A 26348-nucleotide genomic window follows, 5' to 3' on the forward strand; every position below is an offset into this window, starting at 1 on the left:
GAGAGGATCTGGAGCCTGTGAGCTCATTCAGCTCTTTCAAGGGGATTTCCTGTGGAGGAGAACAGAGAGAGAGGGCTGTGGTTGGAGGACAATGTGGGGTGAAGAGTTTGCATTTTCTTTTTCTTTTTTTGAAATGGAGTCTCGCTCTGTCGCCCAGGCTGGAGTACAGTTGCATGATCTTGGACTGCAGCCTCTGCCTCCCGGGTTTGAGCAATTCTCTTGCCTCAGCCTCCCGAGTAGCTGGAATTATAGGCGCCTGCCACTGTGCCTGGCTAACTTTTGAATTTTTTTTTTTTTTTTGTAGAGAGGGGCTTTCAATATGTTGGCCAGGCTGGCCTTGAACTCCTGACCTCAGGTGATCTGGCCACCTCGGTCTCCCAAAATGCAGGGATTACAGGCATGAGCTACTGCGCCCGGCCAAGAGTTTGCATTTTCTTTCTCAAGATGGGAGATATAATGTCCCATGTGTAATAAGGGGGAGTGATCCTGGGAGATGGGGGAAAAACAGATGATGCAGAAGAGAGGGGCATGCTGTCCTGAGTGGGCACTGAGTGGGGTGGTCCTGTGCCCATGGAGAGGGGCTGGAGCTAGGACCGTGGATAGTACCTGTCTCCACTGCTGCTCCAGCAAACATATTTCACACTCACATTCAAGGGCTCTCACACGTATGTTGAAGACTTTGCCAAGGTTAATATGTTGCAGTTTTTTCTCCAAGTCTTCTTCATTTTTCCTGTCTCTAGAATGTTCTGAAAGATTTCTTTATGACTTTTCTGTACCATAATTAAAGAAAACATCTGTATTTTGCTGGCAATAGAAGCCAAGGAGGTATGCATCTGTCATTTCTCTTCTGGGTTAGCATTCTTTCAAAATATCTGGTCACCATAAAAATGTAGAGGTCAGTCAATAGAGATTTAATGCTTTCTTGTGAGAAATTCCCTTGGAAGGCTTTAAGAAAGTCTTTTTAGAAGAGAATGATATCTTTGATCACCATATGCCTATTAAAATACTTTTTTTTTTCTTGTGGGTTTAACATGGAAAAAAACATCAAAGCCTTATATGAGCCACATACAAATAGCCTGTTTCTTAAATGGCTGGCCTGAAATTAGCAAAGGGTAGCAAATTGAACACAATAGATTTTCTATGTTGCACATTCCAAGTTTGGGCTGATCAGATCCCATGCAAAAAGATTAATGTAAAACAAAGATGAAATTTTAGATTCTAAGAAGATTTCATTGTAAAGCTAGGGCATAGCATTCCACGTTCAGGTGAGTACTAGGATTTGTAGATTATCAGTCATTGTCATTAGCATACTCACATATAATTGTCATTGTTTCTAAGAAGTGTTTGCACCTTTTCAACACTTAGAAATTAAATCACATTTTCTGCTTTCAAAGCCCTTTAATCAATATTTTATAATGTATTTTCATAGATGAGATAAATTTGAGTTACCCCAATTATAAGATGGTTACTCCTTGCAATTATTCTAGATATGAAGATTCATTTTTCTAAAATGTGGTAGAATTGCAAGGCCATTCAGCAGGTCAGTTTTAAATACAATATGGTTATTATTCCATTATCTTTGCGTGTGATTGAAAATAACAGATTTTGCGATTGACAAAATTCATTTCCCCATTAGAAAATTTACCTTCCTACTTCTGTTGTGTCTTATATAGTATACTTATGCTGTTGCCTTGAAAAATATTATAATAAATAGAAGGGCTAATTTTTAAGCGTGTTGAGTGGCTGAGGAGAAATGAAATTTTGTGGGAATGAAATTCATGTGGGAAATCTCACATGAATTGTCTGTAGTTGCTTGTACTTCATCCCTCACCAGTCCAAAAGCCAATTCCACAGGAATTGAAAACTGTTATGAAAGAGAAGGCTGGTCTTCCGTCTTAACATCGGGTCATGAATTCAATGGGGAATGCTGTATATTCTTCATCTCTATGACCCAGGCACATAGTAGCTGCTCACTTAATATTCGAAATAAATATTTATTGAAAAAATGAATCTCCCCCAAAGAACTGAAAGCAGGGTCTTGAAGAGATATTCGCACACCTGTGTTCATAGTGGCATCATTCACAATAGCAAAAGGTGGAAACAACACAAGTGTCTGTGGACAGATGAACGGATAAACAAAATTCTGGTCTATACATATGTTTTAGTTTGGGCTGCCCTAACAAAGTACCCTAGACTAAGTGGCTTATAAATAATGTAAATGTATTTCTCTTAGTTCTGGAGACTGGAAACCCAAGATCCATGTGGCCAGCATGGTCAGGGTCCAACGAGGGCCGCCTTCTGGGCTGCAGACTGCCTGCTTTTCATTGCATCTTCAGATGGCAGAAAGAGGGTGAGAGAGCTCCTCCATCCTTTTTATAAGGGCACTAATCCCATCCATGAGGTTCCATCCTCATGACCTAATCACCTCCCAAAGGCCCCACTTCCTAATAGCACCACCTTGGGGATTAGGATTGCAATAAAAGGCAGGGGACACAAACAACCAGTTCCTAACAACATACAATGAAATATTATTCAGCCTTAAAAAGGAAGACAGTTCTGGCACATGCTATAACATGGATGAACCTTGAAGACCTTATGCTATGCGATACAAGACTGTTACAAAAGGACAAGCACTGGATGATTCCATTTATGTGAGGTCCCTGGAGAAGGCTGATTCATGGAGACAGAAACATTAAGGGTGGTGTCTGCAGGAATGGGGAGTGAGGAGTCGTTTAATGGGTAACGGTTTCAGTTGTGTAAAATGAAGTGAGTTCCTCACGTGGGTGGTGATGATGGTTACACAACAATGTGAATGTACTTAATGCCATTGAACTCCACCTTTAAAAAGGGCTGAGATGGTCAATTTTAAGTTATGTGTATTTACCACATGTTAGAAAAAAATGAATGTTAACATCTAGAATAATTGCAAGGAGTAACCATCTTATAATTGCAGTAACTTGAAAGTCTTGCCTGATGCTGCAGCAGGTGTATGTGCCTTATCTCTTTCTTTTTTTACATTTATTTGAAATTGTGACAAAATTTGAATGTTGGCAACCAGGGTAAAGTTAACGGTGTTCCTTTTCTGTAAGTTCAGGTTTGAAGTGGCTCTTCAACTGCTGTCATCAACTCTTGAGCAAAAGAGAACATTTAGTGAAACTCCAGAAACATCTTGAGAACTAAGACATTACACCTTTGATAAGAATTTGATTACACTCCTTTAGAAAATGTGCAGAAAGAGCTAATTTTTAGGTAAAATGACATGTCCTAAAATTTTCGGAAATGCGTAATGGGTTCTTGGGGGTTCTTTGGGGGTGGCTTTAGTTGTCACTTGGGAACGGAAAAAGCTAACTAACCCTGTTAATAGAAATGTTATTCTACTTATCCCCCTCCCCAGCTATCATCAAAGTATGAAGGTCAAAGCTCTTTGTCCTTTTTAATAGTTTGTTTTCTTAAAAGTGGTTGAGTGTGAATTTTCTCTTGCATGGGGAAAGGATCATTGTTTTTATTGGCATCAGTGAATGCGCTCACACATGACTGTTTAAATATGTCTTCATTCCTTAGTCAGTGGGATTGCATCCTGCTGGAAGACAGATTGTGTAACCTCAGAGGCTTCCAGGGAAACTCCAGTCCCAGGGAGAGAGTGGGACAGTGGCATCCTCTATAGAGAAAGCACCCCTTGTTCTCTCTCTGCCTCCTCAACCCCTCCCCACTGATCTCCCTCCTGGTGCACACTGTATTCAGAAGGGCCGTTGGAGCAGAAGAAAACATCCAGCTCACCTGTCACTGAATATCCCCTGTTGCAAAGGAACACAGGCTCTCTGGCCTCCAGCCCACATCTGCGGAAGCTTGGTTGGAGTGAGGCTGCTTACGGCTGCTCCCCTTTCAGTCCACGTTTGGTTTCTGCATCCAAGAGGCAGAGCGAGAATCGGACCCTGGACAGTGGTGATCCCTGAAGGCAACCGAGTCATATGCAGTCTCTTGGCAAGCAGCCAGTGCTCTCAGCTGGGACACCCTGTCTTCAGGCATGCTGCTCTGTGGCCCCGATTACAGTGGTGACATTGCCTGATTCTGGCCTTGGTTCTGCCTATCACTGGCCAGGCAGCCAAGGACCAAGCTCATACCACTAGAGCCTTAGGAAGGGAGAGGGATGCAGGTAAAAGTCATTTCCCATCCACAGCCACCTAAGGAGGAACAGAGCCTTAGGACGTTAAGTGGAACAAACCAAGTCACCACCCACATGTAACAATGTGACCAAGAGTGAGAAAACCTGCAGACACACCTCTAAGGGTGGTGGCCAACAGGATTAACTTCTCTTTCTCTTCCAAGTGACTGCTCTCCCCACACCTTGGCCTCCACCAGCAGGGGATGTGGGCAGTGCACGCGGGACCTCACGCTGTCTTCTGCAGGGGCGAAAACAGTATTTAAAGCCCCTGTGACTGGGGGTGCCTGTGCCTTCTGGGGGTGGGAGAGGGCGTGAAATCCTATCAGCAGGAAAGTCCATCCTCATTGCTTCCCTCCACTCACCCGAACCGGGCTGGGAAGAGAGGAGAGAGGACTTCAGAGGTGCCCAGGCTATTCCCAGGGTGAGGTCTATGTGGTCCCCGTTTGTTCGGAGATGATAAGGCGTTCACTCGAGGGAGGAGCTGCCACTACCTCTGCGGGTTTCAGTGCCTCTCCCATGTCCAGAAGGCTTCTGATTCTGATGCAGTGGGAGATGGGGGCAGGACGGCAGGAGTACAGGGTGAGGGTTTGCGGGCTCAGGGGCTGCTAAGGATGGGGGTGTTTTGTTTTAATTCCTGCCACTCCGCTCTGCCCTCTGCTCTCCATCTCTGCCTGGGTCACCCATCACTGAAAGATGTGAGTTGTACACCAAGGTGGCAACCAGAGGGAGAAAAACAACCCCTAGGAGTAGGGAAGGCAGGAGCTCAGTGGAGGCAGCACCTGGATCAGGAGAGCTGGGCAGCCAGGGGCAAAGCAACCACCTGCCAGGGCGGGATTAAAAAGCAGGCATCCTCACGACAGCCTAGGAGGCCCTTGGATTGGAGCATTCTCAACTGGAACGTTGCCTCTTGCAGCCACGTACAGGTGGTGCTGACACTCAGGCTGCTCCCAAACATTCTATCGTGCGGTTACGTCCACCCTGGGTCGCAGCCCATGTGCACCATGGAAGGACTGCTTAACACACCGCTGGGTCCCGGAGATTGTGCAGGCCACTGCTGGTCTGTGTCCAGACTAGCAGCAATGCAGAGATAAGGAATGCCAGTCTGGCAGATAATTTGATGCCTGCCTTGTTCTGCAGAGTGATGTATTTGAGAAACAGCCCTGTAACGAGAGAAAGCCGCACTACCCCTCTTTAAGTTCAAACACCACTGTGCCAGGCACTTTTCTAGAGGCAGGACAAGGTGCGAGGCTCAGAGCAACACTCTTTATTAGCCCAGTGTACAGACAAGGGGACTGAGGCTCAGAGAGGGTGGCAAACCTCAGATTCTGCCGCCAACAAGAGGTTAAGCTGGGGTTAGAATCAGTCCAGCACACCCGGAAGTCACTATTCTTTCCTGTGTGGAGAAGACGAAGGTGTATCCTGGGACCATGGCTAGGAAATGAACGTGAAACTCGCATCCTGTGAATGTTACGAAAGGACGTAGTTCCCAATATCTTTAAGGGCGTTGACTGTGCGTTTGGGATGAAACCTCTCCCCTCTGTAGAAATATGTCCTTTACACTCTTCATAAGGGATGTGTGCTATTTGGAAAATTTCAAAAGTCAGGGAGGTCCCCCTCCCGGCTAACCACCTCATCACCCCAGGAACGATGTTTCAGCTGCAGAGGTAGTGACAGCTCCCAGGTCCAGAAGAATTAGGAATTGGGGACCTGGATTTGAGTGATCTCTTAGGTTCTTTTTTGTTGTTGATTTTTTTTAGACAGAGTCTTGCTCTGTCGCCTAGGCTGGAGTGCAGTGGTGCCATATCGGCTCACTGCAAGCTCCGCCTCCCAGGTTCATGCCACTCTCCTGCCTTAGCCTCTGGAGTATCTGGGACTACAGGCACCCGCCACCACGCCTGGCTAATGTTTTGTATTTTTAGTGGAGACGGGGTTTCACCGTGTTAGCCAGGATGGTCTCGATCTCCTGACCTCGTGATCCGCCCACCTCGGCCTCCCAAAGTTTTGGGATTACAGGCATGAGCCACGGCTCCCGGCCTTCTCTTAGGTTCTTAAAATGGGCCTCCTACACCCTAAATACTGCTCCCTCAACTTCAACCTCCACAGTTGGTATCAACCTGCTGTCAACTAAAAGTAAACTCCTAAGCCCCCCACCAACTGAACAGACCTTCTTTTTGCCAAGGAGACCCCCCGCAAAAAACCCTTACAAACTTAGTTTTCAGCCATGATGGGACAGGAGATCAGATACACCGTGTTACACTTTCTCCCTTTTATGGTTTAGGCACAACAACTGACCAGTACTAATGTTAAAATAGAGAATAGAACAGACTGTTTGTGGCAACAAGATACCAACTTATAAGCAGCACCTCAGGCCACGCCAGGCAAGGGTTGAGCTGCGTACTCTACACTTGGAGAACGGATTCTGTTCTCATGCCACAGCGTCTTCTCTTTCTCCAGCAGCTAAACACACACCAGCCCCGAGATAAGCAAGATTCAAATGCCTGCAGCTCATCCACCCACAGAGGCTGACTGACCCCGTTCCACAGCCATGGCCACAGCTCTGATTGGGCAGGAGACTGACTTCAGGAACCTCCTCCAGATAAGAGACCCCTGACTGTGGACTGGCTCTTGCTGGTTTGCAGAGGCTGCTCACTTCAGTGCCTTCCAGTCCCGAAAAGACATTTTTGACACTTAGGGCCTAATTGTGATACATTTAAATGTTAAGACTCCACCCCAGAATGAACACAGGAGGCATGTAACATGGATGTTCAATATGCATGCATCAGGACCACCTTCATGAATATTCATAGTTCCTCCTGTAACCTGCTGCATATGTATATTTAGCCAACCTATTCAGCATAGAGCTCCTTCCCCAACCCCTCCTCCTTCAAAGTGTCTATCTCTGGTCTTGCACAAAGGCACGCTTCCCAGACTGGAGGATGGCTGCCTTGCACCTTTATAAGAAGGTATTCTTTTCACCTTCCCAAATGTATAAATATTGTGTTGAGATTTTTTTTAAGTGAACACTGCTAAATGCTAAGCATTTGGTGGAAAACCACCACATTCCAGAATCAGGCAGCCAAGCCCATCCCCCCCACTCCCCTCCTCCCCGCCTGCCACCATCCACTTGGCAGTTGTGGTTTTCTCAAGAGTATCCACGTGTCTCTCAACATGTGTCTTTCTAGTAGGAGCCTGTGCAGCAATAGTGAAATGGCTCACACTCTCACACGTGCACACACAGCCGGAATAAATTGTATAATCAAGCTCCTCTTAGCTAAGTTCTGTAACATCTGTTTGTGTTAAGTGGTGCTCTTTGAAAATGATTTCCCCCTCCCTCCTTCATAAAAACAACCTTAATTTTAGATTGTGGAGAAATGGCGCATGGCAATTATTTTTGCTTTCTTCAACAAGATGTGTTTAAGTAAATGAGATTCATTTCTAGAACTGAAGCACTGAAAGAGCCTGATTAACAGAATCAGTGCCTACAATCATATGTAATAACTGTGGGCAAACAGCCCCGCGTGGCTGGGCTGCAGAGGCCACTGCTGCTGTGGGTTCGGCTTGCCGGCAGACTCCAGCAGATGGGCTGCTAATATAATTAGGAATCGTTGTGTTAAATGAGCCATTATTCAAATTATCTGCTAATTTTCCTATCTGTTAACCTGCTGAAAAAGAGAGAGTAATATCTGAGAAATCTCAGGCTGCTAATCACTAACTAGATGAATCACCCAGTTTTTCCCTTTAATGCAACATTTTACCTTATTGCAACAATTAGCAAATGGCTTTCTGTAGGGTTATTGCCCGATGCATCAACCGGAGATTAAGAAGGGACAGTGGGAGACGTCCACAGTCTGTTTAGGTTTCATCCAGGCGGCAGATTGGTGACTAGACCATGGCTTCTAGCCCAGGAGGCTCTTTGGCTTTCTCGACCACTGTTTTCTTGTTTATTTCATAGTCTCTGAGTTGAAGGATATTTGGCCTTTAGAAAGCTTCTCTTAGTCCATTTGGACTGCTATAACAAAATAACTTAGACTTGGTGGCTTATTGATGGCACATATTTATTTCTTACAGTTTTGGAAGCTGGAAGTCCAAGACCCAGACACTGGCAGATTCAGGTCTAGTGAGGGCTTCGTGCTTCATAGAAACAGTGCCTTCTCTCTGTCTCCTTACATGGCAAAAGGGATGAGAGTGCACTCTCAGGTACTTCTGTAAGGGCACTAATCCTCTCTCTTAGGGCCCCACCCTCATGATCTAATTGCCTCCCAAAGGCCTTGCCTCCTAATATCAGTACATTGGGAATAAGGGTTCATCATACAAAGTTAGGGGTCAGGGCACAGACATTCAGACCACAGCAGAGCATAAGGTGAGGACTGTGTGAGTAAACTTCTCTCACTCTCCCTACCCTGAGACACTGGTAGGGGGCAGGGAAGTGAGGTAGGAAGGGAGAAGGAGGTCAGTACAGGGTGCACTCAGAGTGGGCTATTGCAGTGCACATCTGGGGCTCAACCCCACCAAGGGCTTCTGGGGGATGGCACAGAGACTACTCCAAATTGTTTGCCTGGGGAGTAGGGGAGCAAGGGTTTGGACCCACCAGCTGTTTATTTTTGGTCGAGGACTGCTCCCAGGGGCATTCACTCTCTGGCACATCAGACCTAACTTGGACACTAGATAATCTCACTCCTGAGGTTACAAAAGCTGAAGTTAGTGCCCAAGGAATACGGGTAGGCCACCAGCAATCTCTGCTGTCTTCTTGCTTCTAGCTTTGCTTATACTTGGACATTTAAGAGACAAGTTTGTGGTTATTTATATAGCAGCTGGGAAGTTGACTAAGTTTAGCCTGCCCTAGCCACGTCTAGAAAATCTAAATTAATTCTTTGCACACATGATTTAGGAGTTTGGCCTGTTGAACTTTCTCCAGCTACTTCCAACTTCTTGGCAGATTTGTTGACCTAATTGGCTTTCTCTCTGCTCCCAGGTAGGGCTCATGGACGTGCATCCGCATCTTGAGGAACAAGTGATTAGTGAACTCCTATTAGTTGTAGGCACTGTGGGGACCCTCAAAAAGAGATTAAGAAGAAGACCTTTGTTCTTAAGGAATTTACAAGCTCATTGAGAGGAAAGATAGGCAACTGGGAAGAAATTAGAGAACAATAAAAGTCACGAGACAACCCTGGACACCAAAAATCAGGGCATGAGCTGTCTGAGAGGAGTAAATCAGAGCTGCAGCTGGGAGGCCTTCTGGGGAATGCAGGACTTAGCCTGGATCTCAAAGGTAACCGCCTGTGTACGGTTTATCATTTACTCTCAGCCAACGGGCAGAAAGGGTGACAGGTGGCTTCTACTTGCATCAAAACAAAATAAGGAATAGAAAACCTCACAAATCATGCCATTTTAAAAAATGAGTAAGCTGGCCGGGCGCAATGGTTCACACCTGTAATCGCAGCATTTTGGGAGGCTGAGGTGGGCAGATCATGAGGTCAGGAGTTAGAGAGCAGCCTGACCAACATGGTGAAACCCCGTCTCTACTAAAATACAAAAAAACTAGCCAGGCATAGTGGTGGGCGCCTGTAGTCCCAACTACTCGGGAGGCTGAGGCAGGAGAATGGCATGAACCTGGGAGGTGGAGGTTGCAGTGAGCTGAGATCGCGCTACTGCACTCCAGCCTGTAGACAGAGTGAGACTCCGTCTCGAAAAAAGAAAAGTAAGCTTTGTCCGGGCAGGGCCTGGCATGGGGAGAAAGTTTTGACTGTTTCCAAGAACAGTTCTAAAGGATTCTTCAGGAAGAATCCTTTAGAATCAAATTGCTCCAGAATCAGCCATTTTCCTTGTCCAGAGGTTTTAGTGCCACAGGATGCTGTGGACTGTGTGTCCCTGGTCACTAGGAGCTAAACTCAGTTTACTGTTTTCCCACCTTGCTGGCTAAAACTGCACGTGGAACTGGCGCTAGTGTTTATTTGCTCACTCGCCGTGAGCCAGCACTGTGAGAAGCATGTGTCACAGCATTTACTTCTCACAAGCACCCCATGAGAATGGTCATCGCCCCCTTTCCTAGAGGAGGGTGCAGAGAGGCCTGGGGAGAGGAACCCACCCAGGCACCAGCACATGAGTGGTGGAGGGAGATTGGACTCCAAGCCCTGCGTGCATTCGGTCGTTCTGCTCAGTGAAGTGTGGACAGAATTTGTTTGACGGGAGGGTAGAATTGTTCTCAAAGGGCTTGTGACATAGCAGGAAGATGTTTGTTCACATTCAGGACATGTCTAGTTCCCACCCCCTGTGACGTGTGCATAATGGTCATCCCTGTTTTATCATTATTTTGTAAAATCTGATTATGCAGTTTTGGGTGGGGTTGCTGGAACTGGGGCATATTGTCAAGGAAGTCTATGCCAAAGACGAACAGTTTCCATTGTGGGGGCATAGAATTTTCACACATCTTCTGGAATAGATCATCTAAACTCTTTTACTCTCAGATTTTCTGTATAATTGGTAGGTGCTCAAGAGATTTGTTTTAGAAATGAACAAGCCACCTTCCTTTTGCCTGGAATGTGTGTTTCTCCCACTTGCTCTTCACTGCATGAATGTCTCTCTAACCTTGACTTTCATTTATTCATTCAACAACTGTTTAGTGAGCACCTACTATGCTCCCAGGCACTGTCTGAGGTACTGGTGACAAAGAGATGAGCCATTTAAGGGCAGGTCCTGGTGGACAGGCCATTCTCCCTACTGAACTCTGCACTCCGCAGGGGCCAGGACACAGGCACCATCATCTTTGCTACTCTCACCCCCTGCCCCGGGTTCAGTACATCAAGAACCCGCATCTGCCCTGCAAAGGCCCTTGAGGCCGCTGATGTTGGTGGCAGGGTTGGGGTAGTTAAAAGCCTACTGTCAGCTCTCATGGAGGGCACACTGTGCTGGGGGCTTTATCTGGAGAAGACAGACTCCTGTGTGACAGTGATGTGCCCAGCACAGGGGCACAGAAGCCTTGGGAACACCATGTAAAGTTAGAGGAAGAGGAATGGGGAGGGCAGAGATCAGAAGGAAGGACTGAGGGGGCAAACCAGGACGGTGCATTTCCAAAGCTTCACTGAGGGACTGGTCACTTGCGGCCAGCATTGCCTGCAGGCTGGACAGGTCAGGGGAGAGCTCGGAGGTGACCATGGGCCTGGAGCATGGAGGTCATTGGTGAGCTTGGCCGGCCATGGAGAGCTGAGGCAGAAGCTCCATCTCTGCAGGTGGAGGAGAGAAAGGGAGAGAGGAATTGAGATGGGAAGTGGCCCACTGCTGGATGCTTGACTGTGAAGGGAGAAGGAACAGTAGCTGGACGGAGTGTGTTTTGGGTTTTGCCATTTTTAAGAAGGCGAGAAGAAATTAGCTACTCAGTTCCTGCAGTTCCACCTCCTTAGGTCTCTGGCAGCTTGGAACACAGACGGTTTTTAAGGGCAGGTCCTGGTGGACAGGCCGTTCTCCCTACTGGACTCTCTACTCCGCAGGAGCCAGGACACAGGCACCATCATCTTTGCTGCTCTCAGGAAGAGAGCAGGAGGCTCAGCACAGCAAGGACCTGCATCTGCCCTGCAAAGGCCCTCGAGGCCGCTGATGTTGGCGGCAGGGTTGGAGTAGTTAAAAGCCAATAATTATCAGGGTAGAAGACTCCAGCTTCTGCTGGAAAACAGGTTTTTCTTAGTTGTGATTGTGTTCTGGAAAAACGGAATGTGAGTTCTATGGGAGGCTCCCTCGTATCAGGAAGGAAGCAGGGAACAGGGGTGGGGACGTCAGGATCTCCCTGGGCCATTTCACATCTCCAAGGCATTCCTGTTTTCCTCAGTGGTAAAGTGGGGATCTGTCTATCGTATGAGCTTTTGAGTCTTTTTAAGTTATGCTTTGTTTGGAAGTTCAGAACATTCCCTGAATTTGAGAATATATATTTTCAATGACCTTTTATGTAGCTGGAGGGACACGGCCCAGGGCTAGGCTGGTGTGTGTGTGTGAACACATGCATACATGCACGTGAGGTTGAACCCGAAGAGGCAGGAAATAATTTTGGAAATTCCTAGAATAAAGGAAGGGGCAGATTAAATTGCTGGCATGTGGCGTGAGGTGAGGAACCTGGAAGGAACCCACAGCCTGAGTGTTTGAATTTTCCATTGTTTCAGAGTGCCTCGTGTGAAATTTATAGAGCAGGTGGCATTACTGTTTTTTATCTCTGTGGTTGAGGCTACTTGCAAAAGTGGGTAATGGTCTTGGCTAGAATTCAACACGAGAAAGATCCATTTCCAATGTCACCACGTAGAAAATGGTGTTGGCTTCTGTGGGCCGCTCAGACACATGATGTGATACACAGTCCAGAGCGTTTACTGTCCCCTGGAGACTCATCGCTTGCCTGACTTTGTGGCTGCCTTGTTTATTTGGGGTCATTTCTATCAGATCATATACTCTAGGAACTACCATAGTGGTGACCAGCTTTGCCGAGCCATGACTCTGAGTTGAACCTTCTTGAAAACCAGCTTTTGCTGGAACTGCCACGAAAGATATGGTTGTGCTGAATGCCTGGGCAATGAGAAGAAATCACCTGTGTGAAAGAATGCGGTCTGCACGTTGGTCTGACTTTCTCTGCATTTGTGTTCCCTGCCTCTGCAGAGGGGAGTGACATCCCTGAGAGGCAGGACCAGGTCTGGGCATGTGAGAAAGAGCTCCGGTCACGAGATGATGCAGAGGTTGCGGAGGAACTTCAGGTGGAGGGAAGCAGGGTGAAATGTCTCCCCCTGTCACTAGGGCTGCTGTGTGGAGGGCACGTCTTGTTCCTGTCTTGGCTCTGTCTAGTTATGCAGTCGCAGTCAGCATGGATGTGCATTGCCAGCCTGGCTGGCCGGGTGTTGGGTCTCCTGGGCTGCTGAGTGCAGAGTTACCAGCGAGACCCAGAAACAGTTATGAAACGGCTTCCACGATGGACAGTGGGCACAGGGAGGAAGGCTGATCTTGTTCAGAAATCTGTAGCTGTTCTTTTTTTTTTTTTCCTTTGAGATGGAGTCTCGCTCTGTCGCCCAGGCTGCAGTGCAGTGGCATGATCTCAGCTCACTGCAAGCTCTGCCTCTCGGGTTCAAGCAATTCTCCTGCCTCAGCCTCCTGAGTAGCTGGGATTACAGGCGTGTGCCACCACACCAGGCTAATTTTTGTATTTTTAGTAGAGACGGGGTTTCACCATGTTGGTCAGGCTGGTCTCAAACTCTGATCTCGTGATCTGCCCGCCTTGACCTCCCAAAGTGCTGGGATTACAGGTGTGAGCCACTGCGCCCGGCCCAATCTATAGCTGTTCTTATCTGTGACTTTTAATGGCCAAGAAAACGTATTTCCTACTGTTGTACAATTAGTTATTTTTTTAGGGCGATTGATGTTTCTTGCCTAACATCCACACTGTCCTCTTCTCAAGGCCTAATATTCTCTGCTTTGCCTTGTAAAGGAATTATTTTTTGTGTTTTTTTCTGTCTCTCCTTTACCTCTTTACCCCTCTCCTTTCCCTGTTTACCCCCTTTTAGCCAAGCAACTTCAAAGTTCATCTCACCTCCAGCAAACATTTAAATCCCCAACACGGAGACAGTGGTGAAGACTCAGGGCCATGTGCCTTCCCTATGGCAGCTCATGGCAGCTTTGGCGAGGTATCTGCTGGTTGAGCCTTGGTGCTTTCCAGCCTGGGTGCTGGACACGTCATACTTTGGAGCCCCCTCCCAGTGATAGTTTAGGTCCCGGGCCTTGCTCTTTTCACATCAGCCATAGAAGTGGCTTTTGCTCTTGTGATAATCCTAAGCTAGCTGCAAAGAAGATGTCACAGAGCCAGCTCTGCAGGCAGCGAGGAGGCCTGGAGGCTGGCATGCCTTGAAGATGGACAGAGCAAGTAGAGACCCGGCTAGCAGCAAGTGAGCAGGAAGCCTGGGGACATGCCTCCGTGACACAGCCTGAGGGCTGCCAGCCCCTACCAGAAACTGGGAGAGACAAGAAGGGCCCTCCCCTGGAGCTTCTGTGGGAAGTGCAGCCCTGCCCACACCTGGATTTTGGACTTCTGGCCTCCGCAACTGCAAGAAAATAAATGTATATTATCTCATGCCAACCAGTTCGTGGCTGTTTGTTAAGGCAGCCGTAGGAAATTAATGTAAAAGTGAGTCCCATTTTGCAGGAAACTTGAATCAGACCAACCAACGTTAAGATGTGTCAGTAAAACTATAGAATGATGGTTCTAATATAAACAATAAAACTATAGAACTTTGTGACTATGGAAAGAATTCTTCAGTATCCAAGGAGAAAAAGTCACGTGAATGAGGAAAAATAAGACATGCTTTAGTTTTCTCCACAAATACTCACTTTTGAAAGACACTAGAGAAAAAATATATATGTGTGTGTGTGTGTGTGTGTGTGTGTGTGTGTGTATAAAGTGTTAAGGAAAAAAAAATGTGACCCAAATGCATAAAACCCAGGCAGATCATTCTTCAAGTATAAAGGCCATGGAGAGGTGCTCACATGCGTGAAAGCCCTTGGGGAAGATGGTGTCCAACTTTGGATGGGGCCCATGGGAGGCTGAACAAAACCTAGCCATTGGAGAGCTGGGTGAAGTCAGGGACAGGAGGACTGGTAGGAAGGAGAGAACCTCTTGCCTTATAGAATGACTAAGCAACTGTGGGAAATATGGGTATCAAAAACAAATCTTGAAAATATATAAACAACAGTGTAACCTATGGAGAGGTTGGTGGGACTGAGATTCCTGGTGACACAGGTACATTCACCAACTCATCTTCCTTCATGGAAGGAAATTCTGACAGACAATAGATAAAAAATATTGGCAGGTAGGTAAAAAAGAAAGATGGTCGTGCATTATGTAAAATTACAGAAAAGCATATCATGAAAGTAAAAATAATGTTATAATCCAGCACTTCTTCCCATTGCTTCCTCTCCTAGAGCACCCCGTGTCCTTTCCAAACCTCTTGATTTTTTTTGAGATGGAGTCTTGCTCTCTTGCTAGGCTCGAGTACAGTGGTGCCATCTCGGCTCACTGCAACCTCCACCTCCCAGCTTCAAGCGACTCTCCTGCCTCAGCCTCCCAAGTAGCTGGGATTACAGATGCGCACTACCACGCCTGGCTAATTTTTGTATTTTCAGTAGAGATGAGGTTTCACTGTGTTAGCCAGGTTGGTCTCTATCTCCTGACCTCATGATCTGCCCGCCTCGGCCTCCGAAAGTGCTGGGATTATAGTCCTGAGCCACCGCGCCTGGTCACATCTTGTTTTTTTTAGAAGTGTGCGGAGTGGGGATCCCACAAATACCATTCTAAGTTGCTAAATCAAGAGAAGAGGTTAAGAGATATCACATAAAGTTATAAAGAAAATGACTGAAATAACTTAAAAATAGACGTAAAGCTTGCAGATCACCAGAACAATTACTAAATACCAGAAATCTGTATAGTAAAGATGAAAAGAATAAAAGAAGAAACATTATAGCAGACAGTGTCACATAGGAAGAGATAGGATGAGGAAAAAGGTATATAACTGGATGCAAAATGATAAATTCATCTCTTAAAATAATTCAGTTTGGGGGAATGTTTAAAAGATGGTGCAGGGATTCTGACATGCCTGCCCCCTTTGAGAGTCAGGTTGTGGTGAGTTACTGATAGCTTTGTGTTTAGTATTTAAGAGCAGAAAGAGAGAGAACCCCACCCTTCAGGAATATCCGGTTCAACCAGACTGACCTAGAGACGGATCTCCTTCACTTACTTTGACCTGTTACCGACAATTTGATACATACAAGAATTACTCAGCCTCCAACAATTTATCTCCTGTAAAATCCATGTAAATGCAGATTTGTTTGGCGTCCTCTAAGTGGAAAAATCGCACACTTCCCTCTGCTCTGACACCGCAGTGATCAACACAGAAGACTTCCGGGACCAAGTGTGTGGGGATTTCTCCACACACAAACAATCGATCAGTTCTGCAACAGACACCAGCTGCGTGTCCTCTAATTTAGCTCAGTTCCTACACTGTCTGCCTGGGGATGGCGTCGGACCCCAGAGTGAGGGCCCAGTCCCCCAAGACTGCCCCCAACTTCCATGCTAGTCGCGAGCTCCGGGTCATTGTCTGTGCTTCTGATCGATCGGCTACAAATGGAAGATTTCCAGGACCCTATCCTTGGTTTGATTAATTTGCTAGATTTGCTCACAGAACTCAGGAAAACACGTACACCGGTTTATTATAAAGGGCATTACAGAAGAGAGAGATGAAGAGATGTGTAGGGTGAGGTGTAGGGGGACGGTTTCAGAACTTCCGTGCCATCCCTGTACACGCCACCCTCCAGGAACCTCAGCTGTCTGGAAATTTAATGAACTGTGTTCTTTTGGGGTTTTGTGGAAGCTTCATTATGTAGACATGATTGATTAAGCCATTGGCCATTGGTGATCAGCTTAACCTTCAGCTCCTTCCCACTCCTGAAGGTTGGGGGCGGGGCTGAAAGTCCCAGTCCTCTAATCCTGCCTTGCTCTTTCCAGTGACCAGCCCCCATCCCGAAGCTACCTAGGGGCTGCCAGCCATCAGTCAACTCACAGCATACAAAAACACATCACTTTGGAGATCCCAGAGATTTTAGGAGTTGTATGCCAGGAAATGGGGATGGAATCAAATACGTATTTCACAATCTTTCATGCCCTTTTGTATGTTTATGAGAAATTAGGATTAAATCTAATCCAAATTATGGCTTTGAAACTTGGGGGTGTTGAGCATCTAATATTTGGATGGAGAACCAGATAATAAATTATATAGAATAATATATATGTAAATATATTTTTGTATATGTGAGATTACATTCTATCTGAAATCTACCAAAACACCTCTATAAAGGAGCAAGATCTTACATGTTTTCTAGGATCTGTGTATTTGTAAATAGAAATTGAGAATAGAGCATTCGTTTACTAAAACTAAGATGTTTAAAGTGACGTTTATAATCTCATTAGTTAGAGTGCCTTTGCTGGCTGGGTGTGGTGGCTCACGCCTGTAATCCCAGCATTTTGGGAGGCCAAGGTGGGTGGATCACTTGAGGTCAGGAGTTCAAGACCAGCCTGGGCAACATAGTGAGACTCCCTCTCAAAAAAAAAAGTATATTAAAAAAAAAAAAAAAAAGCAGAGTGCCTTTGCCATTGTTTTAGATTCACTTCAAACCTTCATCCCCCAAATCTTTTTCTCTACCATTCCTACAAAGTTTTTGTGAACATGATCTTCATTGTTCGGGAGGGAATTCTCTAAAGTCACAAAGTAGATTTTCATTTGAGAAAACAGGGACGTCACCACAAGTTATAGCACTGCCCCTGGCAGATGCCCAGGATCGTCGTTCATTTCTCTCCACTATTTCCACGGCCTCCTGCAGGGGAAGGGGCATGGTACTTAGTAGATTAGGGAAGTAGGAGCCTGACTTTGTTTTTGCCAACAGCTCGAAAACTGTGTGTGTGGAACCTACACACGGCTGGTGTGTGTGCACAGACTGCATTATCCTTGCTTGTTTATTTTTTTGGAATCTGTTATCTTTGTACCAAGGGCAAAATGAGTGTCTTTGATTTCACCTTTGAGAATAATTTCGTTGTTGATTCCACAAATGTGTGAGTGTCTTCTGTGTGCCTGGCCCTGTTGGAGGCATGCATGGCAGACAGAGCAGCAAACAGCAAAAATCCCTGCCAGAGGGAGGCAGCAGGAGCTGCCGGGACCCTGTGAATGGTATGATTGCTCATGCGGCCCAGGCGGTGGCTGAGTTGGTTACAAGCATGCGCTCGGAGTCTGACTCTGGGTTCCAGCCTCAGCTCTGCCACTTGCCCTTGTAGAGTTGGGGAGGTCAGCCTCTCTGCACCTCAGTGTTTCCATCTGTGACATGGAGTGATGACCGTGCTGCCCTTGGAGTGCTGTTACGAGGTTGAAAGAAACTAATGGATATAGGAAGTGCTGACAGCATTACCCAGCCCACTGCAGGCCGTGTTCAGTGTCTGCCATCACTGTTATGTGAGAGGCGTGGTGTTATGCCGGGGAAAGGGAATGGGAATGCACAGATCGGCAGGAGACTAGGAACAGCAGTTCTCCCAAAGGGCCGGCCAGGGTCAACTTCGTGGAGAAGGTGGTGTTGAAGGAAGCCTGGAAGGGAGCAATGGGCTGTGCCACGTGAACCTGGCTATCCTGGGGAGCAGCCCCCACCCCAGCAGGGTGGCCAGGGGGAAGGCCCTCCCTTTGGGGCATGTCTGGGGCATTCATGGAGTGGCCTGGTGGTCAGCGTGTCTTGGAGGAATGAGGTCAGGGTGTGGCGAGTGACTCGGCAGACCATGTGAGGACTTTGCCTGTTGCTCTGGGTGACATGAGAGCCGAGGGAGGTGGAGGGCTGGCTCCCTCTGACGTAACTGTAATAGGACTGTGGTGGCTGCTGGTTGGAAGTAGGCCTAGGAAGGAAGCAGGGACACCAATGAGGACAAGGAGGGGATGACAGTGGTGTGGACCCCCAGTCTCCTTGGAGGAGGTGAGGGGTGGGCAGGTGTGGGCCAGAACCTGAAGGCAGAGTCCTCAGGAACTCCTGGTGGCTGGATGTGGGGCGTGAGGGGAAGGAAGCCCTAGGGATCACCTCTGGCGTGGCCTGGCCAGACCTGATGGAGCTGCCGTCGACCAGGATGGCCAAGTCCATCAGAAGAGCAGGGGTAGGGGCAGCCGGAGCTCAGTTCGGTCTATGCCAGGCCTGAGATGATGTCCCATCTCAAGATGTTTCCTGGATCTGCTGTAACTAAGTACGCAAACTGAGAGCTTAAAACAACACAAATGGGCCAGGTGCAGTGGCTCATGCCTGTAATCCCAGCGCTTTGGGAGGCCACGATGAGAGGATCACTTGAGCCCAGGAGTTCAAGACTAGCCTGGGCAACATAGTGAGACCCCTTCTACAAAAAATAAAAATAAATTAGCCAGGCATGGTGGTACACGCCTGTGGTCCCAGCTACTTTGGAGGCTGAGGTGAGAGGATCCCTTGAACCCAGGAGTTTGAGGCTGTAGTGAGTCATGGTTGTGCCACTGTACTCCAGCCTGGGCGACAGAGTGAGACACTGTCTGAAAAAAAAAAAAAAAAAAAAAAAAAGGCCCAGGATTGTATTATTTCACAGTTCTAGAGGCAAGAAATCTGAAATCAAGGCGTTGGTGGGGCCATGCATCCTCTGAAACTCCAGGTGGAGCCATCCGTTCCTCTTCCAGCCCCTGGCCATGGTCCTCAGTCCTTGGTGTTCTTGTGTCACTCCCATCCCTATCTCTGCTGTCACTTGGCACCCCCCTGTGTGTCTGCTTTCCGTGCATTTTCCTCTGCCCAGAAGGACGCCTGTGATACTGGATTAGAGCTCACCCCCGTGGTCCTCACCTTCACTTGATTACCTCTGTGAAGACCTTTTTTCCAAATAAAGGCACATTCACAGTTTGGAAAACCCATCTCAACCCATAAAAGATGACTATTAGCCAGCCAGGGGGAGGTGTTGAATAGGTAGAACCCAGAGCGCATGCGCAGGCCTGGGCTGAGCTGTAAGCCTGGGGATCGTCGACACGCGGATGGCATTTGAAGCCTCGAGACTCAGTGGGAACACCAAGGGTGTGAGTGGATGGATCCCAGAAGTGATTCCTGAGCTGAGCCCTGGGAAAGTTCAGCAGGTCGGGGAGATGAGAAGCACCCAACAGTGAAACTAATGTGAGGAGTCAGGGAAGGAGGAAGTCAGAAAAGTGTGGGGCCCAGGATCCAGAGTGAAGAATGTTTCCGGGAAGAGGGAGCCAGACTGAATCAGATCCTGCCGACAGGTCATCTCAGAGGCAAACGCTGGACCCAGCTAAACTGAGGTCCTTGGCAAAATTATTCTATAATTGTTGCTAAGATAATCTTAGGCAAAAACTTGCCTATTTTGCCTTTTCTTTTCTTTTCTTTTTTTTTTTTTTTTTTTGAGATAGAGTATCATTCTGTCACCCAGGCTGGAATGAGGTGGTGCGATCTAGGCTCACTGCAAGCTCCGCCTCCTGGGTTCAAGCAATTCTCCTTCCTGGGTTCAAGCAATTCTCCTGCCTCAGCCTCCCGAGTAGCTGGGACTACAGGCATGTGCCACCACGTTTGGCTAATTTTTTGTATTTTGAATAGAGATGGGGTTTCACTATTTAGCCAGGATGGTCTCGGTCTCCTGACCTCGTGATCCGCCCGCCTCGGCCTCCCATAGTGCTGAGATTACAGGCGAGCCACCGCACCTGGCCTATTTTGATTTCTTTAGTCCATAGCTTTTTAAACTTGTTTTTCAACCTTTTGGGCTATATCTATGTGGCCTGTGTTTATTTCTAAAAGGTGTGTTCATTCTGTAACAATTGGGCATGTATCTGGACTTGGGATAGATGCTGGGCATAAAATGATGAGTAACATACACACCTGCCCTGAGACATGGTTCACTGGGGAAGATGAGTGAGGCAACGGGATACAGGGCAACAGCCCAATAGCATTGGTCGCTAGGGGACTGCAGATTAAAACCACGGTGAGGTACCATTCCACACCCATTAGTATGGTTCACATTGAAAAGACCAACACCACCAAATTTGGGGGCGGATACAGAGTAAATACACCAAATGGCCCATGGATCCATCGCTCATGGGAATATAACCTGGTAGACCCACATTGCAGACCTGTTCAGCAGTTTTCTTTAAAACGTTAAAAATGTGTCTAGTCAGCCGGGCGCGGTGGCTCATGCCTGTAATCCCTGCACTTTGGGAGGTCGAGGCAGGCAGATCACGAGGTCAGGAGATCGAGACCATCTTGGCTAACACGGTGAAACTCCGTCTCTACTAAAAATACAAAAAACTAGCCGGGCGTGGTGGCGGGCGCCTGTAGTCCCAGCTACTCAGGAGACTGAGGCAGGAGAATGGCGTGAACCTGGGAGGCGGAGCTTGCAGTGAGCCAAGATGGTGCTACTGTACTCCAGCCTGGGCGACAGAGTGAGACTCTGTCTCAAAAAAAAAAAAAAAAAAAAAGTATCTAGTCTATGATCCAAAAAGTTTCACTCCTAGTATTTACCCAAGAGAAATGAAAATATATGTCTGCAAAAAGACCTATACAGTGTGTCCATAGCTGTCTTATTCATAGTAGCCTCAAACTGGACACAACTCAAGGGCGCATCAAAAGCAGAGGCAAATTATCGTGTGTCCCTGCACAGTGAAGAAAAACAAAGGGCTGATGCAACATGAGGATGTCTCAGAGACAAGCTGCCCTTAAGAAACCATGCTAAAAAACAAACACACAGAAACCCGCATCATGACATTTATAGAATGTTCAAGAACTGATGAAACCAGTCCACGGTCACAAAAGCCAGAAAGTGGTTGCTTCTGGGGACCAGAAGGGAAAGGGGCATAAAGGGACCTTTTGAGGTGAATAGAAATTTCTGCATCTTGGTTTGGGACACATGCCAGAACTCACCAGGCGAACATTTAAGATCTTGCATTTTTATTATACACAAACTATATCTCAAATAACCTAAAAAACGATGCTTGTGACAGGTGTTCCCAGGTTCCGAGCAGGGAGGTGAGGGGCCACCACCTGCCATGAGGAGGCTGGGAGGCATCCTGGGGAGGGGAGGCCATGTTGGATCGGGGTTTCCAGGTGAGATTTGGAATAGCAAGGGGAGGGTGAGCCCAGTGGAGGGCTAAACCTGGCCAAAAGCCCGGAGATAAGAAAGAGCTCAGCCTTGGTTTCAAGCACCAACGGCCTAAAAAGGAAACCCAGTTATTTAACAGAATCCATTCTCTTTGAAGGCTCAGTGTGTATCTGAGACAAGACCATTTTCCCCTCTCCAGTGCAAGCTTCTTCATGGACTTTGTTCAGATTTCAATTTTATAATAGCTTTTTGTATTCCCCTCATCAGTATACTTTTTTTTGTTCCAACTGATGAATTATTCTTGGTACTTAGTTTTAAAAAAATTATTCAAGAGTATTGCCTTATTAAAATAACTTGATGCTTTCTTTTTTTCTTTCTCTCCTTGAAACATAAAAGCTACAGATTCTCGTTGACACTGGAAGCAGTAACTTTGCCGTGGCGGGAGCCCCGCACTCCTACATAGACACGTACTTTGACACAGAGAGGTAAGCGCTGGCCCCTTGGCTGGTGTGCTGGGCTGGGGTACTGCATGATCCACATGCTTCAAAATGCAGCGGAGCATAACAGCCAGAAAGCTGTTTCATTTTAAGGGGGATACTGATACGGATGTGTATGTACATGTGCGTGTGCATACATGTGGACATGTGTATGCATATGTGCATGTTCATTCCATCCTCAAATTCACAGCAGGGGTCTCCTGATAGCCTTCACGCATTTACGTGAGATTCGTTTTCTAAAAATCCAAGTCAAACACAACTCCTGTAGTTATCCAAGTCACAGGGAGCTTGTGGCCCTTTGGTGGTTATTGCAGCAGCTTTAGTTCTGCAGTGGAGGTGGGCTGGAGCAGGGGACAGGTCTTGGGGGTCTGTGAGGCCACTCTGGCCAAGGGTGTGGGGTCGCTTCCTCGGCTGAAGGGATACACGGAAACCCCCCTTCACATAGTTCAGTAGGGGTTAAGGTGTGGTTCCTGGAAGCCGTTTCTGTGGGTTGGTTTGCAACACTCATTTGGAAGAGTGAGTTTTGTGAGCACAAAGTATTAAGGGCCAAGACTGAGGCTGCACATGAACAATTATGGGGTGGAGTTGAGAAAAAAAAGTGGAGCCAGATGGAGGTCTCTGGAATAGAACAAGTTCTGTCCATGCAGGCTTCAGAGCAGCCCTGGGTGGGGTTTGGGGAGGCCCCCAGTGGCCTGTGGCAGCCTTCAGCTCTGCAGGAGCCCATGGGGTCTAGAGTCACCGCCCTCTGAACTGGAAGCTGCTCAAATGCTGTGCATGTTTTGATGTCACAACTATTTTTACGATCCTGAAATTTAAACTCAACAGACAGAACAGGTAAGCTGACGTGCTGGTTCGTTTTTTAGGGTCATGAATCATCGAGGGTCTTGGTAACTGTCATATTGGGTTTCCCTACTGTAAATTCTTTTCCTGATTTCCCTTTCTCACTTTCCTTATCCTTAGTGCTTTGTTCCAGGGAATAAAGGCCAGCTCTAGTTGGGGACAAAAGGAGGGGGAAGAATAGCTGAAGTCTTCTGAAAATGCCAGGCAATTTAATAAAGCGAGATGATTTGCCGTGTATGAAAGAAAGCATAGAGGAAACCCTGTATATCTATTCTACCTACGCCACATCCTGGGCTCCACTTTGGTGCCATAAATGATGGGGCCTCCTACCCGTATGGCTACAGCTGCATGCTGGGGAGAGGGCTATGGTGGCCAGTGCTCTGTGAGGCTTCAGAAAAATGTGGCTGGCCCCTCCCTCAAGGAACTGATAGCTTGGTTTATGGCTTCATGTGTTGGTAAGCTTCCTTCATTGATATTCCCGGATATAACACCTGCCTGTGATCAGTATGTGCCCAGCTGTTGCTATAACCACAAACGTGTGTAGAAGTAGTGGTGGTGTTTCTCTCTGTGTGTGCAGCAGAGGCTTGGTTTACGATGGCTTGTGCTGCCCCTTCCCACTCAGATCTGTGATTCATCCAAGTCCTCAGTCCCCAAACAGCCCTCACCTCCAACTGTTCATTCTGGACTACTTCATCATGGAACAGGACTTGGAGTTGGTCCAAACCTCTCATTTTGATTTCTGCAGCACAGGAGGTCGGGGAGACAGGGGACTTGCCCAAATTCAATCATTGAGACCAGCAGTCCCCAAACCTTCAGCCAACACCCGCTTTTTATAACAAGTGCTTTGTCATTCCCTGAAGTGACTGCAAAAGTCATATGACTTATCTACACACACAGCTCAAAGTGCCCTGACGTAATGTGGGGGGAATACAAGGGAAGTAATGTATAACCAGGTAATCAGAACCTCAATGCATGAACACCCTGGCTCCGTGGTGCTAGGAGATCATGCAATAGGTGGATGCTGGAGGTGAGTTAACATCACTGTGGACATGTACACCCAGTGTAGACTGATCAAGGCAGGCTGACTTAGACTCACCCACCCCAAGCTGCTCAGTTTGCTGTCTTAGTGTGTTGCGCTACTATAAAAGAATACCCAAGGCTGGGTAATTTACAAAGAACAAAGGTTTATTTGCCTCATGGTTCTGCAGGCTGTACAGGAAGCATGGCGTCAGGATCTCATGCTGCTTCCAGTCATGGTGGAAAGCGAAGCAGAGCCAGTGTGCAGAGATCACATGGGAGAGAGGAAGCAAGGGTAGGGGAAGGACGTGCCAGGCTTTTTTTTTTAACAATCAATCAGCCCTCCCTGGAACTAACAGAGTGAGACCTCAGTCATTATTATGGGCAAGGCACAAAGCCATTCTTGAGAGATCTGACCTCAGCACCTAAACACTTTCCACCAGGCCCCACTTCCTATACTGGGGATCAAATTTCAACATGAGAATTGGAGGGGACAGATATCCAAACTCTATCAGTTGCTGATATGATTTTCCAAAATGGAAAATAATCTTAGGAAAGTTCCAAGTAAAACGAACAGAAAGAGAATCAGCTTCCCTGGATTTCCATAGTAGCGAATATGCAATATATACTAAACCTATGTAGAAAAGGTTTTGTGCACATATGAATGGGAGGTGCATTCTGTGCTCAGATGATCCAGCAGATTTCACCCATGCAGATGCCCAGAGCAACTTTGGAAAGTGGTGTGGGATGGGAACAATGCTTCATTTTGCATGACCATCCTTCACATTCCAGGATAACCAGCATGCTTATCAAATACACCCCTAGAGTTTCCAAAACTTACCCTAGGGGACAGGACCTTCCTCTCTGAGAACCACTTATCTGAATGGTCCCTGATGGTCCCAGCCCTGTATTGTTTCCACTGCAGGGCTCTAGTCTGTGTGGCACGTTTTCCACATTTCCCCCTGACTGGGGCTCAGCACATAGGGGCAGAACCAACACACGTGGAGCTTGCATTTTCTCATTTAGCAGTTCTTTTCCCCTTAGGATAGGTTTTTCTCTCATCATCTGTAGATGCAAGATACAGTAGAAAACAGTAAAGCACAGTAAAGTCAAGGTTAGGGTGATATGGATAATTACTTTCCAGATTTAAAGGGAACCATGCAAGTCAAGCCCTATGGATGGCTACTTTTTTCATGGCAGGTAAATAGCAGTTCTGTGGCAGCTGCTCATAGCCAGAGTCCATCAAGGTCAAAGTATGCTTCTCAATCCACACATCCTTTCGCTATGCAGATGCAATTGTTGAAACCTTCAAGGGTAAATAATACTCCACATCATGAAGACTACGTGCAATATTTCATCAACCGTAGACAGCCCAGCATCTTTCTCGGCTCCCTTCAACTGTGCTCAGTGTTTGGTTGAGCTGTGCTTCTCTTTCAGGCTACCATGGGACACATCTGTCTTACTTACCTGCTAGCCCTGTTTGGTGTATTCAGGGGGATTTTGTACCCATCACCAGGTTTGCATTCAAATGGCAGATGGTTCCTGTTTTTCATCCTTTGGGCGTCTGTAGTCCGTATGCGTTTGATGAATATGGAAACTCCTGGGATCATCCAGAACTCCTTTGATGACTAAGCCTTCCCTCCTGCTAATCTCACAAGATAATTCAGGATTCCTTGCCACCATTCTGACCACTCAAGGTCCTGATCTGTTTCTCCTTTTGTGGGTAAATAAAAAGAGAAATAACAGAACATACCAGTGTCTAGGGAAAGCCCCTCAATGGTCGGTTTCACCCCATTGCCACTTCCACCATTCAAATTCAGCGTACCTTCCTTATTCGCGAGTACTGCAGAGACTGACTTATTACGTATAACACATCGTTCACCTTTTGGGTCTCTACCCTGGTACCGCCTTTCTTTTCAAGAGACCATTCTTCAACAGAACTGTAAGGTTTCTTCTTGGCTGAATCAGAGATGATGCATCTCACTTCTGAGTTTGAGGTGAGTTCTATTCCTTCAACTACATCCCTGCTACCATGCTTGCTTCGCAAGTTAAATACTTTCTTAGATTGATATTAACCTTGTTTCCTTTTATCTGCTTTTTACATGTTTTATTATGGTTGATATGCTTTATGATTGAAAGACATGAATATTTTCTTTCAATGTCAGTTATGTATAATTAATTTGTC

At 46.9% G+C, this 26348-nt stretch overlaps 1 protein-coding gene across 2 annotated transcripts in view; it reads left to right on the forward strand.

Annotated features, from left to right (window-relative positions):
* The window catches only part of LOC105472608 (beta-secretase 2), a 109464-nt gene that overhangs the window by 38322 nt on the left and 44794 nt on the right, over positions 1-26348 (forward strand). For both annotated transcript variants that reach the window (XM_011726004.3, XM_011726005.3), the window contains exon 2: positions 22206-22294. In XM_011726004.3, coding sequence (XP_011724306.1) covers positions 22206-22294 — 89 coding nt within the window. The remainder of the gene's footprint in view (positions 1-22205; positions 22295-26348) is intronic.

Source organism: Macaca nemestrina, chromosome 4 (assembly GCF_043159975.1).
Source record: "Macaca nemestrina isolate mMacNem1 chromosome 4, mMacNem.hap1, whole genome shotgun sequence".
NCBI classification, from domain to species: Eukaryota; Metazoa; Chordata; class Mammalia; order Primates; family Cercopithecidae; genus Macaca; species Macaca nemestrina.